Source organism: Saimiri boliviensis, chromosome 15, assembly GCF_048565385.1.
Source record: "Saimiri boliviensis isolate mSaiBol1 chromosome 15, mSaiBol1.pri, whole genome shotgun sequence".
Classification (NCBI taxonomy): domain Eukaryota; kingdom Metazoa; phylum Chordata; class Mammalia; order Primates; family Cebidae; genus Saimiri; species Saimiri boliviensis.
Window position 1 is genome coordinate 78,236,347 of NC_133463.1, and position 17,014 is coordinate 78,253,360.

Below are 17,014 nucleotides of genomic sequence, written 5' to 3' on the forward strand. Positions count from 1 at the left end.
TATCCCTTTAGACCTCAAAGTCCTGGGTGCTCCTATGTGGCTATTTTAGACCTGCTGGGGAATGCCACAGGGATTGCCATGGAAACTGAGACCCTCCTGAGGGAGACTCATACCCACTGGGTCAGGTCTCCAGAAGGACACTGCAACTAGTGACTTCCCAGTGGCCACCCTGGGATCGGGAATCCTCTCTTGGCATAAACCTGTATCATCTGTCTTTCCTCAGAATGATTCTTCTTAACTCTGGTTTCCTCATCCCCTTCCCTGAACTTCTGGTCCCTGGGAAGTCCTCACCAGCTCCTGTTGCTGAAGCAGGATCCTCTTATCCATGGAACAGGCCAGCAAATCGTGTTGGATGTCACTCAGCACTGAGGGTAGGGAACATGTGGGGAAAGACAGTAGTGAAGAATTCAGATTTTTCTTCCTACCTTAAAGCAGGAGACCCCCTGAGAGAATAACTCTAAGACAGAGGAATAAACCCATTAGACTTGAAGATCAAATTCTCTGCCCTGGGAAGTCCTTGAGAATGGTCTCCAGGATGCTAAATAAGAAGGACAAAAGGATGGGATTCAAGGGCTGAAGGCTGAAATCACCCACCTCCAGTGATCTGTGGATGAACATGAGCTGGTGACTTCCTAGACCTTAAATTCATCCTCTATCATATGGCAAGTTATCACAGTGAGCCCTCTGATCTTAGAGAGAGCTGTGATATAAGGACAAGTCCATGGCATTCAAAGGGCTTTGGAGACATGGCATGTAACGCAGCTTTTTCTGGGTTCTGGGGACCAACATTATGACTCTCCCATTCTTCCCTTTAATTACTCTTACCCATTATGGCTTCAAGGAGATACAGAATGGCTTCCTTTGATTTAGACAATGCATGGCTTGAATTCTGTTGAAGTATCTTTAGGATGGCACTACCAGAGCCATCCAAATGACCTGAGCTGTCCAATTTCAGCTATAGAAAACAGGTATTATTGTTAATACTACTACTAATAACAGTAATATTATATAATTTGCCTGTGTCTACTGATGATAACCAAAGGGTAGGAGTAAGGGTTCTCTACCTCCCCCAGGGGATTTCAAGCAGCCTCAGTATGTGGCGGGTGGCACATCCTGGCACACTGTGCCTGGGTACCAGAGTCCCCAGTCTTTCTCATCCTCCTGGCATCTTGCTTATTCTTCCTCCCCCATGTAACTTGGTAGTCGTATCTCCTAAACAATCCCATTTACAGCTTTTACCAGACCTAGGCAACTGTGGAACCCCTCACCGTGTACATCAGGTCCTGAAGATCCTCTCCTTCTCTGAGCATGACCAGGATACTAGAGAACACGACAACCTGAACATCCTTTGAGAGCTGGGCCAGTGCCTCTATGTTCCGGGAAACCTCCTCTTGTAGACCCTTGAAATCTGTTCTCGGGCATCAACACCAACCAGAAAGTGGGGACAATTCTTTGATTAGAACATCCACGGAATGACAGCCTGTTTGCAGGAATATGAGCCAAACTCTTCTATCCCTTTCAGCTGCTAACCAAAATTGCCTCTGCTGATGGCATGCTTGAGCTCTGGGAACAGAGCTGTCACAAGAAGCTAAAACGATGGACAATCCAGTGCTCTGAAAGGAGGAAACAGAATACTGGGAGCAGAGATTGAGATTCTGAAATGACATCACCACAGGTGGAAGAGAATGACAAAGTGGTCATTTCTAGAACATGTCAGGAATACTGTAAAATCTAGCATTGGGCTTTAGAGGCAAAAATCTTGGGTACTCTGGAATCAGTTTCCATATTTGTTAAATGGGATGCTATGAGCATTATAAGAGTTTATGTAGGCCAAGCATGCTCGCTCATGCCTATAATCCCAGCATTTTGGGAGGCTGAGATGGGGGGACTGCTTGAGGCCAAGAGTTCAAGACCAGCCTGGTCAACATAGTAATACCTCATTTCAAAAAAACAAGAGAGAGAATACATGTGTGTAAGACACTTGGCACATATAAGCTACCCTTATTATCATGTAATTTTGCCAGAATCCTCAATGTCTATGAAGAATGAACCTGGGGCTGCATGTTGGGACTCTCTGTCTCTCCTAGGAGGCACCAGGTGCCCTCAGGGTAATCTGCTTGAGATGAGAGATCACTGGATTGGAAGCTCCAAAGGTAAGAATTTATGTCTGTTTGGTTCACTGCCATAACTTTCAGGTTCGGAATAATGCTCGTTGTCCAATAAGTCCTCAATAAATGTCTGTTTCATGAGCAAAGTGTAAATTTGGAAATGGACCTCAGTTTCTGACTGGCATGAAAAACTACCAGTTTGGGTGCTCAGACTTGCAGCTCCCACCCAGAAGCCCCAGGGTCTCCCTTAATAAATACTCATTTTGCTGGAGGGGTTCCTCTATTCATCCTAGAAGGAGAATCAAGTCAGCATCTCCCTTCCTTATCCCCACCAAATTTGCTTTTGAGATGTTTTGGAGGGTTCTGCTCTCCTGCCACTTCCTTCCTCTTGCTTAACTTCTTCCTGCGCGCATCACTGCCCATCCTTCCATTATCCAGCCTTTCTGAACCCTTCCCATTCCACATGACCACGGGCCAGGCCCTAAGGCAACAGTGCCAAAGGCAAGGCAGGGGCAATCTGCCTTACTTGTCCCTGTGTGCAGGATGGGATCCCAGTCCTCACCTCCAGCAAATTCACACTCACCTCTTGGGAGGATGTCACCCAGTTAGTATGATAAAAAGAGAAATGAAGTTCCTTACCAAAGAGGCTCAAAGACTAGATTTCTCCAGCCTTTTGCCCTACTTTCCCTGAACCCCTCTTCTCTATCTGCTCCTGCCCTTATCCCAGGAGGCCAGACCCCAGGATCTTGGGTAATAGTAGCAAAGGCAATCAGGCGGGGTTTTGTTGTGCAGATTGTCCTGGGAGGGGAGGGCCAGGTTCCACTCACCTAAATAAGTGCAGGCTTCACAAAATACCACTGGAAAGAGAAAGAAAGGTGTTTACTCATCAAACATTAGCCTACCACCACTTTTCCTCGGCGACTTATTTCCCTCTTGGTCTCGCCTCTAACTCTTCTCTCCTCCCCTTTTTTCTCACATGTACCATCAGTTCAGTTGAAAAACTTCCCCAGAGAGATGGATCCCCAGGCAGACTCTTTCCCCAACAAACTCACATCTATCCCAATGTTTAAAGGAGGAAGCCTGGTTTCCCTGTGGCCCCGGGGGACAGGAACTGGGTCAGAGGATGGGGACAGTTGCAGGTAATGGAGGAGCCTGACTCGGAGAATGTCTCTGTGGGTCTGTGGCAGCTGTGCCCAAGCAGGGCTCTTGTGGGAATACAAAGGGGGTCAGGGATAAGCAGTGCCTAAGTTCTAGGGGGGGAAAAACACCTGACAGAAGAGGATGAGCAAGATGGTGCAATAGAAACCTTCATGGTTTATACACCCCACACAAACACCAAATTTTAACAACTATATGCACAAAGAAAAGCACCATCACAGAACCAAAAATCAGGTGAGCAATCACAGTACCCAGTTTTAACTTTATATCATTGGACGAGGCATTGAAGAGGGTTGGAGAGATGGTAGTGAGCTGTAGCCACCAATCAGTAGACTCGCCCCACAGTAGCCTAGCCTCTCGGAAATTCTGTACACTTGGGAGAGAGAGGGCACCATGACTGGATAACATTATATTGAACTCAGTGCTGCATAGCAGAGAGCAGAGCCAGGCTGGACTCAATCAGTGCCAGTGCACAAAGGGAGCATTTGGACCAGATCTAGTAAAAGGGTAATTGCCCATTCCTTCTTTCAGAACTCAAGTTTCCTGGTAAGACTCACTAATGCCAGCCAAAGTGTTCTGGAGTCCTAGGAGAACATAAAGGTCAATCTAGGACATGAGGACTGCAATTTTTAGGCAATTCCTGATGCTGAGCTGGGCTCAGAGCCAGAGGACTAGAGTAACACATGACCTAGAGAGACACTAGTTGGGGTCGCTAACAAAAGGTGCTTGTGCTACCCCGCCCTTAATCCCAGGCAGAGCAGCTCACAGCAATAAAAGTGTGTTATTCCCTTTGGCTAAGTGGAAGAGAGCAAAGAGCACAGAGGATATTGTCCTGCATCGTGGATACCATTTCAGCCACAGTAGGATAGGAGACTGGGCAGAGCTGTGAGGCCCCCATTCCAAGCCCTAACTCCTGGAAAACATCTCTAGACACTCCTGGGTGAAAACGGAACCTACTGCCTTGAAAGGAATAACACAGTCCTGGCAGAATTTATCACCTGCTGAATAAAGAACCACTGGGCCCTAAATAGCCAGCAGCAGTACCAAGGTAGTATGTAGTGGGCCTTTGGCTCTGAGATGTGCTGACTAAAGGTGTGCCCAGCATATTCCCAGCTGTGGTGGCTGTGGTAAAAGATTCCTTCTGTTTGAGAAAAGCAGAGGGAAAAGTAAAGGAAGCTTTGTCTTGCATCTTAGGTACGAGCTCAGCCACAGTGACTCAGTGTACCAGACAGGTTCTTGGGGCCCTCTGGACCAGGCCTAGGCTCTTCAACAGCATTTCTGGACCTGCTCTGGGCCAGAGGAGAGCCCACTTCCCTAAAGGGTGAGACCCAGTCCAGCTATAATTTACCACAAGCTGACTGATGAGCCCATGAGCTGTTAGCAAACATACGCAATGGCCTGACAGAACCCCTGCAGGGACCTCTGCCTGTGAGAAGGGGAGGGGTGAGTGGGAAAAACTATGTCTTATGAATGACAGCTTAGCAGAGTAGAGTAGAACATAAGGTAAATTTTATAAGGCTTTTTTACTCCAATCCCTAGCTCCCAGACAGCATCTCTGTACCCACTCAGGGCCTGAGAATACTCACTGGTCTGAAGGGGAGTACAAAAACCTCACTGGCTTTATCACCTGCTGAGAGTAGAGCCCTAGGGCCTTGAGTGAACACAGGTGGTAGCCAGGTAGTGGTTATAGCAGGCCAGGGGTGAGACCCAGCACTGGGCTGGCTTCAGGTCCAACCCAGTGCAGTCCCAGTGGTGGTAGCCACAGGGGTGCTTGCATCACCACCCTCCCAGGTCCAGGTGGTTCAGCAAAGAGAGAGAGATCCCATTTGTTTGGAAGAAAGTAAGGGGAAAGGACAAGATTCTTTGCCTGGAAATCCAGGTAGTTATTCTGGATCTTATTCAAGACCACCAAAGCAGAACCTCTACAAATCTGCAACAACCACAGAGATACTAAACAGGGAGCCCAACTCCCTTTGAATATCTGGAAAACCTTCTCAAGGACAGGCACAAACAAGCCCAGACTAAGAAGACTACAATAAATACCTAACTCATCAATGCGTAGATATCAAAAGACATCTACAAGAATCAGGATCACCCAGGAAAACACGACCTCACCAACAGACTAAATAAGCTACCAGAGACAAATCCTGGAGAAAGAAACATGTGACCTTTCAAATAAAGAATTCAAAATAGTGTTTTGAAGACACTCAAAGGACAACATGAAAAGGAATTCAGAATTCTAACAGGTAAATTTGAAAAAGAAATTGAAATAATCAAAAAGAATCAAGTAGAAATTCTGGAGTTGAAAAATGCAATTGACAAACTGAAGAATGCATGAGAGTCACTAATGGCAGATTCAGTCAAGCATAAGCAAGTACTAGTGAGCCTGAAGACAGTCTATTTGAAAATACACAGTCAGAAGAGACAAAAGAAGAAAGAATTAAAAACAATGAAGCATATGTATATGATCTAGAAAATAGCCTTAGAAAGACAGCTTTAAAAGTTGTCGGCCTTTAAGAGGACATAGAAAAAGAGATAAGGTAAGAAAGCTTATCCAAAGGACTAATATTAAAGAATTTCCCAAACCCAGAGAAAGATATCAATATTCAAGTACAAGTACGTTATAGACCACCACGTAGATATAACTCAAAGCAGACTACCTCAAGGCATCTCATAATCAATTTATCAAAGATCAAGGATAAAGGAAGGATTCTAAAGCAGCAAGGAAAAAGAAACAAATACCATACAATGGAATTCCAATATGTCTGGCAACAAACTTTTCACTGGAAACCTTATAGGCCAGGTGAGAGTGGCATGACATATTTAAATTGCTGAAGAAAAAAAAAAACTTTTATCCTAGTATACCTGGCAAAAAATATCCTCCAAGGATGAAGGAGTAATAAAGACCTCTCTAGACAAATAACAGCTGAGAAATTCATCAACATGAGACCTATCTTACAAGAAATGTTAAAGGGATTTCTTCAATCTGAAAGAAAATGACATTAATGAGCAAGAAGAAATCATCTAAAGACATAAAATTCACTGATAATAGAAAGCACATGGAAAAACACAAACATTATAACTATAATATACATAACTACATTATATATATAATATGACATTATACATAATATAATAATATATAACTATACTGTGTAAACTACACTTACATAGAAAGAATAAATGATGGATCAATCAAAAGTAACAACTAAAACAACTTTTCAAGACATAGTACAATAAGACATAAAGACAACAATAAGTTAGAAAGTGGGAAGCTAAAGTGTGGAGTTTTTATTAGTTTTTTTTTTTTTTTTTTTTTTTTTTGCTTGTTTATTTGTTTATGCAATCAATGTTAAGTTCTCATCAGTTTAAAATAATGGGTTATGAGAGAGTATTTGGAAGTCTCATAGTAACCTCAAATCAAGAAATTTACAATGGATACACAAAACAAAATTCAAAAAACGTAAAACATCACCAGAGAAAATCACCTTTACCAAAAGAAAGGTAAAAACAAAGAAAAGAAGGTGACAAAACAAACAGAAAACAAGTAACAAAATGGCAAGAGTAAGTCCCTGTTTATCAATAATAACATTAATTGTAAATGGGCTAAATTCATCAATCAAAAGATAAAGAGTGACTGAATGGATTAAAAAAGAAAACAAGATTCCATGATCTACTGCCTACAAGAAATACACTTCACCTATAAAGATTCATATAGACTGAAAATAAAGGGATGGAAAAAGAGATTCCATGCCAAAGATCTAGAAATAGAAATTCCATTTGAGCCAACAATTCCATTATTGGGTATATACCCAAAGGATTATAAATCATTCTATTATAAAGACACATGCACATGTATGTTCATTGCAGCACTGTTTACAATAGCAAAGACCTGGAACCAACCCAAATGCCCATTGATGATAGACTGCACACGGAAAATGTGGCACATATACACCATGGAATACTATGCAGCCATAAAAAACAATGAGTTTGTGTCCTTTTTAGGGATGTAGATGAACCTGGAAACCATCATTCTCAGCAAACTGAAACAAGAACAGAAAATCAAACACCGCATGTTCTCACTCATAGGCGGGTGTTGAACAATGAGAACACATGGATACAGGGAGGGAAGCATCACACACTAGGGCCTGTTGAGGGGGACTAGGGGAGGGATAGCAGGGGGTAGGGAGGTTGGGGATAACATGGGGAGAAATGCCAGATATAGGTGACAGGGGGATGGAGGCAGCAAACCACATTGCCATGTATGTACCTATGCAACAATCCTGCATGATCTGCACATGTACCCCAGAACCTAAAGTCATATATATATATATATATATATATATATATATATATATATATATGTGTGTGTGTGTGTGTGTGTGTGTGTATGTATATATATGCTATTTTTATATATATTATATATATTATATATATATATATATATAATATATATATATATATATAGCAGGAATAGCTATACTTACATAAGACAAAATAGATTTCAAGACAAAAACTGTAAGAAGAGCCAAAAAAAAGGTCATTATATAATGATAAAGGGATCAATCTAGAAATAGGATATAATGATGGTAAATATATATGCACTCAACACTGGAGCACCCAGATATATAAAGGAAATATTACTGGAGCTAAAGAGAGATATATTATTAAAGCTAAAGAGAGATTATGAGCACTAAAGAGATAGTAACAAATGGAGACCTCAACACCCTACTTTCAGCACTGAACAGATCTCCCAGAAAGAAACTCAAGAAAGAAACATCAGACTTATTCTGCTCTATAGAACAAATAAACCTAACAGATACTTACAGAACATTTCATCTAAAGGCTGCAGAATACACATTTTTTTCTCCTCAGCACATGGATCATTCTCAATAATACACCATATGTTAGGTTACAAAACAAGTGTTAAAACATTCCAAAGTATTGAAATAATATTGACCATCTTCTCTGACCACAATAGAATAAAACTATAAATTAACAAGAGGAATTTTGGAAACTATACAAATACATAAAAATTAAACAATATGCTCCCGAATGATCAGTGGGTCAAGGAAAACATTAATAAGGAAATTAAAACATTTCTTGAAACAAATAATATTGGAAATAATAGAAACACAACATACCAAAAGCTGTGGGACACAGCCAAGCAGTACGAAGAGGGATATTTATAGTTATAAGTGCCTACATTAATAAATTGGAAAATCTAGAGAAAAATTATACATTCCTAGACACATAGAACCTACCAACATTAAAACATGAAGAAATGTAAAACCTGAACAGATCAGTAATGAGTAATGAGATTGAAGCTATAACAAAAAGTCTCCCAGTAAAGAAAAGGACAGGACCTGAAGGATTCACTGCTGAATTCTACCAAAGATTTAAAGCAAAATATGAATACTAATTCTATTCAAACTATTCCAAAGAATAGAAGAGAGAATACTTCCAAACTCATTCTATCAGGCCAGTATTACCCAGATACCAAAACCAGTCAAAGACACATTAAAAAAAAAAAAAAAAAAAAAAAAAAAAAAAAAAAAGTAAAAAACCCTATAGGCAATATGTCTGATGAATATTGATGCAAAAATTTTCATCAAAATACCAGCAAACTGAATTTCAACAAAACATTAACAAGATCATTTATAGCCAGGTGTCATGGCTCACACCAGTAATTCAAGCACTTTGGGAAGCCAAGGTAAGCAGATTACTAGAGCTCAAGACTTCGAGACCAGCCTGGGCAACATGGTGAGACCGTGTCTCTACAAAAAATACAGAAATTATCCAGGCATGGTGACACAAGCCTGGAGTCCCAGCTACTTGGGGGCTGAGGTGGGAGGATCATTTGAGCATGTGAGGCAGAAGTTGCAATGAGCCATGTTCACACCGCTGCACTCCAGACTGAGCACCAAGTGAAACCCCAGTAAGAAAGAAAAGAATGAAAGGAAAAGAAAAAGAAAGAAAGAAAGAGAGAGGGGCAGGAGGGGGATGGGGGAAGCAGAGAGAGAAAAGAAAGAATGAATGAAAGAAAGAAAGAGAAAGAAAGAGAAAGGAGGGAGGGAGTGAGAAAGGAAGGAAGGAAGGAACAAAGGAAGGAAGGAAGGAAGGAGAGAGAGAGAAAGAAAGCAAGGAAGGAAGGAACGAATGAACGAAAGAACAAACGAACAAAGGAAGGAAGGAGGGAGGGAAGGAAGGGAAAGGAAAGGAAAGGAAGAAAGAGGAAATAGAAAGAAAGAAGAAGGAAGGAAGGAAGAAAAAAGAGAAAGAAAGGGAGAAAGAGAGTTAAGCAAGTTAGGGAGAAGGAAGGAAAATCATTCATCATGAGCAAGTAAGATTTTTCCCAGGTATGCAAAGATGGTTCAACATACACAAATCAATCAGTGTGACGCATTATATCAACAGAATGAAGGACAAAAACCATATGATCATTTCAATTGATGCTTAAAAGGTACTCTGCAAAGTTCAACGTCCATTCATGATAAAACCCTTTAAAAACCACGTATAGAAGAAAGATACCTCAACATAATAAAACCCATATATGACAGAGCCACAGCTAGTTTAATCCTGAATGGGGAAAAAAACTGAAAGCTTTTCCTCTTAGATCTGGAACACCACACGGATGTCCACATTCACTATTGCTATTTAACATAGTACTGGAAGTCTTAGCTAGAGCAATCAGGCAAGAGAAAATCCTATGGCCATCCAAATTGGAAAGGAAGAAGTCAAATCATCATTGATAGCAGATGATATGATCTTATATTTGAAAAAACCTAAAAGCTCCACTAAAAACACTAGTAGAATGACAAATTAGTAAAGTTGAAGAATATAAAATCAACATACAAAATTCAGTAGCATTCCTATATGCCAACAGTGAACACTCTAAAAAAGAAATTTAAAAAAACTAATCCCATTGATGATAGGGATAACAGCAAATACCTAGGAATTAACCAAAGAAGTAAAAGATCTCTACAACAAAAACCACAAAACATTGATGAAAAAAATTAAAGAAGACACAAAAAAAATGGAAAGATATTCCACGTTCATGGATTGGAATCATTAATATTGTTAAAATGTCCATACTCCCCAAAGCAATCTACAGATTCAATGCAATTCCTATCAAAATGCCAATGACATTCTTCACAGAAAAAGAATTCTAATATTTACGTGAAATCACAAAAGACCCAGAATAGTCAAAGCTATCCTCAGCAAAAAGAACAAAACCAAAAGAATCACATTACCTGACTTCAAATTATTCTGAAGAGCTGTAGTAAACAAAACAACATGGTACTAGCATTAAAAAAAAAAAAAAAAAAAAAAAAGACACACAGACCAATGGAACAAAATAGAGAACCTAGAAACAAATCCATGTGCCTACAGTGAACTCATTTTTGACAAAGATGCCAAGAACATACAATGGAGGAAGGACAGTCTCTTCAATAAATACTACTGGGAAAACTGGATATCCACATCCAGGAGAATGAAACTAAACCCCTATCTCACCATATACAAAAATCAAATCAAAATCATTTAAATACTTAAATCTAAGGCCTCCAACTATGAAACTACTAAAATAAAACATTAAGGCAACTCCTCAGGACAATGGTCTGGGCAAAGATTTCTTGAGTAAACACCCCACAAGTACTGGCAACTAAAGCAAAAATAGAAAAATGGGATCACACCAAGTTAAAATGTTTCTTCACAGCAAAGGAAACAATCAACAAAGTGAAGACACAACCCACAGAATCAGAGAAAATATTTGCAAACTACCCATTCGAGAGGGATTAATAATCTAAATATTTAAGAAGTTCAAATGACTCTATAGAAATAAATCTAATAATCTTATTAAAAATGGGCAAAAGATGCGAGTAGACATTTCTCAAAAGAAGACATACAAATAGCAAGCAAACATATGAAAAGGTGCTCAACATCATTGATCATATGAGAAATGCAAATCAAAACTACAATGAGATATCATCTCACCTCTGTTGAAATGGCTTATAGCCGAAAGACAGGCAATAACACATGCTGAGGAGGATGCAGAGTAAAAGGGGTTCTCAAATGCTGTTGATGGGAACGTAAATTAGTACAACCACTCTGGAGAACGTTTCTCCAAAAAACTAAAAATAGAGCTACACATTTTTATGATCCAGCAATCTCACTGCTGGGTAAATATACCAATAGGCAGGTAATCAGTATACCAAAGAGATATCTGCACTCCCATGTTTGTTGCAACACTGTTCACAGAGTCAAGATTTGGAAGCAAACTGGGTGTCCATCAACAGATGAATGGGTAAAGAAAATATGGTACATATACATAGTTGTATACTATTCACCCATAGAAAAGAAAAGATCCTATTATTTACAACAACACGGATGAAACTGGAGATCATTATGTTAAGTGAAATAAGTCAGGAACAGAAAGACAAACATCTTGTTATCACTTACTTGTGAGATGCAAAAATCAAAACAGTTGAACACACAGGGATGCTACCTGAGACTGGGAAGGGTCGGGGTGGGGGGATCTGGAGGATAGGTAGGGATGGTTAATAGACACATTTTAAAAAGCTGGAAAGAATGAATAGTACCTAGCATTTGATAGCACAACAGGGTGACTACAGTTAAAATAATTTAATTGTACATTTTTTGAAAACTAAAAGAGTATCACTGGATTGCTTGTAACACTGTAAATGCTTGAGAGGATGAATACTCCATTTTTCCATGATTTAATTATTGCACATTGCATGTCTGTGTCAAAACACCTCACACACCCCATAAATATATATATATATATATATATATATATATATATATATATATATCTACTATGTACTCACAAAAAAATTTTTTTTTAATATAAAATAAACCAGACTTAGGAACTCACTATCTTGAAAGGTGCGCTGTCCAGTATCATCTGTGATGAGAATGGCTGAATGGAAAAGAAGTTCATTAGGAGACTTGTTATTTCTGCCCGAGTCTTTCCCATACCCTGTACCTGGATCAGGGAACCCCTTCTATCAAAATCACTGGGATGCTGTTAAATCTGACCACTGGCCTCCCTCTGTGTCTTCTGAATCACTTTGAAGGGTGCCCTGTAATCTGCATTTAAATCAGCACTTTGGGTAATCATTTTGCCATCCAACATTTAGAAATTACCTTGATAGGGTAAAGGAACTCAGCTTCCTTTGACTTTCAGGAGGTAGGACTGCCTCCTGCTGCCCTTTTCTTACTGACCTGCGTTCCTTACCACTCCCGATCTGGTATCTTCTTGGATGATTTCACATTCCATGTAGAGAAAGGTGCTGAGGTCTAAAACTCACCTAATACTGAAGTGCAAGTGTTCAACAGGGGAAAGAGCCCATGAAGAAGACAAAAATGTTGTATAAGTGTTGAAAAGCTTAGAGGAAATGAGTGAATGAAGTTAGAGAAAAGCTAACCTCACAGCAGTGACTGCAAGTCATGTTCTGACTACTAGCAGGGGGAGTGGCACTCCTCTGTGTCAGACACCACATCTGTAAAATGGAAATGAGATCTTCTCTCCGTAGTTGATGCAAGGAATGGAGATACATGTCTAGTGATGCAACTGACTCCAATTCATCTTCACCCTTTCCAGTTCATCAGGATCTTTCCCGTAGCCTGACAACAGGCTCACATCTTTGCCATCTCATAAACCCCTTTCCCCAAGCTACAGAGACTTTAGTTATCACCTCCTCCACCTATTGTCCCCTCACAGCCAACTTTCTTCAAGTCATCTACACACTGGTTCCCCATTTTCTCTCTTCGCATTCACACTTCCTCCACTGTGGTTTATTCTCCAATGAGTCCACTTGGCTTCAGTCACCAGTGAAAACTGATTTGATTCTATCTGGATACCACCACATCATGTTCTGTGGAGTCTTCTTTCACCTGACCACATCATTTTTGATTCGTTGTTGATGACTACGATATTTTGAAACTAGGGCTCCTTTTCTTTTCCTTCAATATTAAGATATTAAAATCATATTATGTTATATATTAAAATAGTCTTATCACATATATTAAAATCATCTTATAATTCACCATGACTTTTGATAGTGCCACCATCTCCTGGTGCCCTCAGCAAGAGTCCTGAAAGTGGAAATCCCATCCTCATCCCTTCTCCTCTCGAGAGAGCTGCTTTGAATATGGTCAGTTTTCCAGAAGCCAGAATCCACTAGCTGTGAAAGATTGGAGAGTTCAGCCTTATTCTGTCTATGGCCACTGATGAGAGGTAACTGACATCAGGACACTCCCTTGACCATGTTGCAGTGAAGATGCTTTAGGCAGTAGACTGTGAGAGTGAGTGTGGGAGAAGGAGGAGCTGAGCTCAATCTGTACTAGAATGAGCTTTAGCTGGGACTCAGCATTTGGGAAGAGAGAGGACAAGGACTCTGAGAGCTGGTTGTGTTCCCGGCACTCACCATCACACCCAGGCATGCAACTGACACAGATGCTTCTGCCCACATGGAGTCTGAACCCAAAGTGTGTGATCAGGAACTGTGCATTTTGAGGCTGGTGAAGGAGGGAAACGTGTGGATAAAACTCAGCCTTATGTTCTGAGGGTTTTGTGTCTGCAGTTTTGTTTGTGATTCTGCTGTTGTTGCCTCATAGGACTTTAACCTGGGGTTATGGGTAACCTTGGGTAAGCCTCTGTGGCTGATGAGTTGCTGAGGATGCTTAAATAAATAAGGATGGTTAGGATTAGGGTTGGACTTGCCCAGTGCTAACAATAGTCCAAGATGAACAAATTGGATTATTTTCCCTGTACGAGACTGTCTCTGTATCTGTCAATAGCTGCATTTCAGCCAGGCCATGCTTGGAAGTGCCTCTGTGTGGTAGGATGGGTATGTGCCCTGGACAGTAAGAAATATACATACATCTCCTTGGATAGGCAGAGCAGGAAAGGTTGCATATTATGGTTATTTTCCTCTCGTTTCTCTCTCAGGAGAAGCAGACACCCCTCTCTACCCCCATCTGCTTCGCTGAGCTCTGCTTACACCTGCCTTTTTCCTCAAAAATCAGCTGCTTTTTCTTATATGCCATCACCATGCCCTTCTTCAGAGTTAGCTTCTTCTCCTTCTTTTTGCAAATCTTTCCTTGACTTTGACCCTGAGGAGAGAAACCAGATGATACAGTATTAAATGTATGTCATTGTAAGGGTCAGATGGCTCTAGAAAGCTCCTGAGGAAAAACACCAGCATTCCCTGCTCTCATCCTCCCTACTGCTGACTTTTGATTTCCAATCCCTGCTTTTCTTCCTTATTTCATCCTGTTCTCATCTTCCCATTTCTCAATTTCATGTTGATATTGCCATGTTTTTATTTCTTTCCAAATTTAAGTATATCTATTTATTCTTTTTTATTATGATACATTTGTTTTCCTTCTCTTCCCTCATTCCTTATTTCCTTTCTATCTTCCTATTCATATCTCAATGTTTAAGTTAATATTCACTGTTTATACTCAGGGGGAAACTGCTTTTCCCCACTCCCAACCTTTCCTTTATTAGTTAATGTGATGTCCCTGTGCCTTCTCTGTCTCTTTACTCATTATCTTCAGAGCAGATGGGGAACACATTTTTTTGAGACCTTGTGCATCTAAAGGCATTTTTTATTTTACTTCATACTTGATATTTTGGGCATAGAATTGAAGGCTGGAATTCTCTGGAATATGACTATTTCCCTTTTAGAAATATTTATGGTTTTCTTTTTGGGGGTAAATGTTCTGTAAATTCACACTTACGTTTTGTGGTATGAATCTATGTTGACTTGTGAAACCATGCCTTCAGCGGACACTTTGATTCTGGAAACACATTCTTTGGGTCTCAGAACCTTCCTTGTATTTTTTCCTGAAAGATTTTCCCCATTGCAGTATGTCTTTGTTCTCCCCTTCAGGAACTCCTATTATTCAGGAGTAGTTAAATCTCCTTGACTGATCCTCAAGTTTGTTTTGTTTTGTTTTGTTTTAATTGAGACAGGGCCTCATTCTGTCTCCCAGGCTGGAATGCAGTGGCACAATTACGGTTCACAACAGCCTCAACCTCCCAGGCTCAAGCAATTCTCCCACCTCAGCCTCCCAAGTAACTGGAACTACAGGCATGTGCCACAGCACCTGGCTAATTTTTTGTTTATATTTTGTAGATACAAGGTCTCACTATGTTGCCCAGGCTGGTCTTGAACTCCTGAGTTCAAGCAATCCACCTGTGTCAGCCTCCCAAAGCGCTGGGATTATAGGTATGAGCCGCTGTGCCTGGCCTCCAAATTTTTTTATGAATATTCTCCTATCTTTTTGCTTACTCTTTCCTGGAAATTTCTTTGATTTTGCTTTTTGACTCTTCTATTTAAGAAAAAGAACAATAAATTTCTACTACTCTGTTTTTAATTTATAAGAGCCATAAATACCCTTTTTACAGAGCACTATCCTTTCATGGAAACAAAACACCATGTCTTTAGGGGGATCAAGTATTTCTTACCTCCCTATGTCATCTTTGTTTCCTCTAATTTCCTGATTTCAAAGTGTTTTTGCTTTGTGTTTTAGGCTTTCCTCAAGTGTCCGTGATTTTTTTTTCTGTTTTACTAACGAGTGAAGCAGGAAAGCTGTTAAGCATGCATTGGCAGGATATGTCGAGTAGAGGTTTCTATTTGGGGCAACCAGGCAGGGATTAAGCTATCTCTTTGGAGTCTCCAGCTGTTGGGGTTTTTTTAGTTATTTCTTTTGTACTGGTTAATTTTCCTAGGAAATAATTCTTTAATCTCCCACCTAGGCTGTGTGTTGTGGGGGTGGAAAAGGTAGGGACATGATGCCTGGAGCTGAGTGAGCTCAATGTCCTCACTCCCACTGAGGATGTGCACTTATTCTCCTTTTGCAATGTTGCTTCTCACCTCCACCCATCACTGTAACTAGTCTCCCTAAATCTAGAGCCCATAGTGAATAGTTTTTCAGAAGGTCTTCTTCCAGAGTGGATGAGGGTAGTTGCCTGGCTATGTAGAGGTGGGAATGGATTTGGGCTCTGAATGTTCTTTATAAAGATACCCTGAAATGATTGTTACACATTATATGCCTGTAGCAAAATATCTCATGTATCCCATAAATATTTACATCTACTATATACCCACAAACATTCTTTTTAAATTTTAAAAGATTTCCAATCAATATTTCTTACTTTCAGTCCCACCTATACCCTATCTTCAGAGGTAGCTAGTGCCTCCAACTCCTGAACTTTTTGGGGATTCTTGTTTCTAAAATTTCTCCCCTGCTGCAGGTGGCAGTCCACTATTCCTGCTGTCCAGGGTCTGTTACCATTTGTCTACTTTTTAGTCGTAACTCACTGGCATTAGGAAAGTTAGTACGCATATCAGATTTTTTTCTCTAGTTTCTAAAGCTCTTAAGTGGGGATCAATTACACAGACGTAGTGCAAAAGCACATTATAACACACACAAACTTTATATGTCTTTCTCCCATACTTGATCTGAATATTTGATAAATGTATTAATATTAAAAATATACTTGGTTATTGTGAATGACTCATATAAGTCTCATGAACTTGAGGATACTTTGATTTCACTCCTTGAAACATTTATCAGGTTTTCTTAGAGCTTAAAGTACTTTAATAACTGGGGTTTAGTGTTAGTGGTCCCTCATTTCTTCCAGCCATAAAACTAGACTCTATATAACACAGCAGCCACACATTTGGATTCTGCTGAATTTATCATTTAACCAA

General features: G+C 40.1%; 1 protein-coding gene across 4 annotated transcripts in view; it reads right to left on the reverse strand.

The window, feature by feature from the left end:
• GSDMC (gasdermin C) overlaps positions 1-17,014 on the reverse strand; it is a 63,943-nt gene that overhangs the window by 18,244 nt on the left and 28,685 nt on the right. For 3 of the 4 annotated variants that reach the window (XM_074387117.1, XM_074387119.1, XM_074387118.1), the window contains 6 exons: positions 14,294-14,405; positions 12,163-12,207; positions 2,936-2,965; positions 1,269-1,408; positions 826-955; positions 292-365 (listed from right to left, as the gene is read on the reverse strand). In XM_074387117.1, the coding sequence (XP_074243218.1) occupies positions 292-365; positions 826-955; positions 1,269-1,408; positions 2,936-2,965; positions 12,163-12,207; positions 14,294-14,405 (531 nt within the window). The remainder of the gene's footprint in view (positions 1-291; positions 366-825; positions 956-1,268; positions 1,409-2,935; positions 2,966-12,162; positions 12,208-14,293; positions 14,406-17,014) is intronic. The other variant, XM_039464349.2, reaches the window with a different exon arrangement.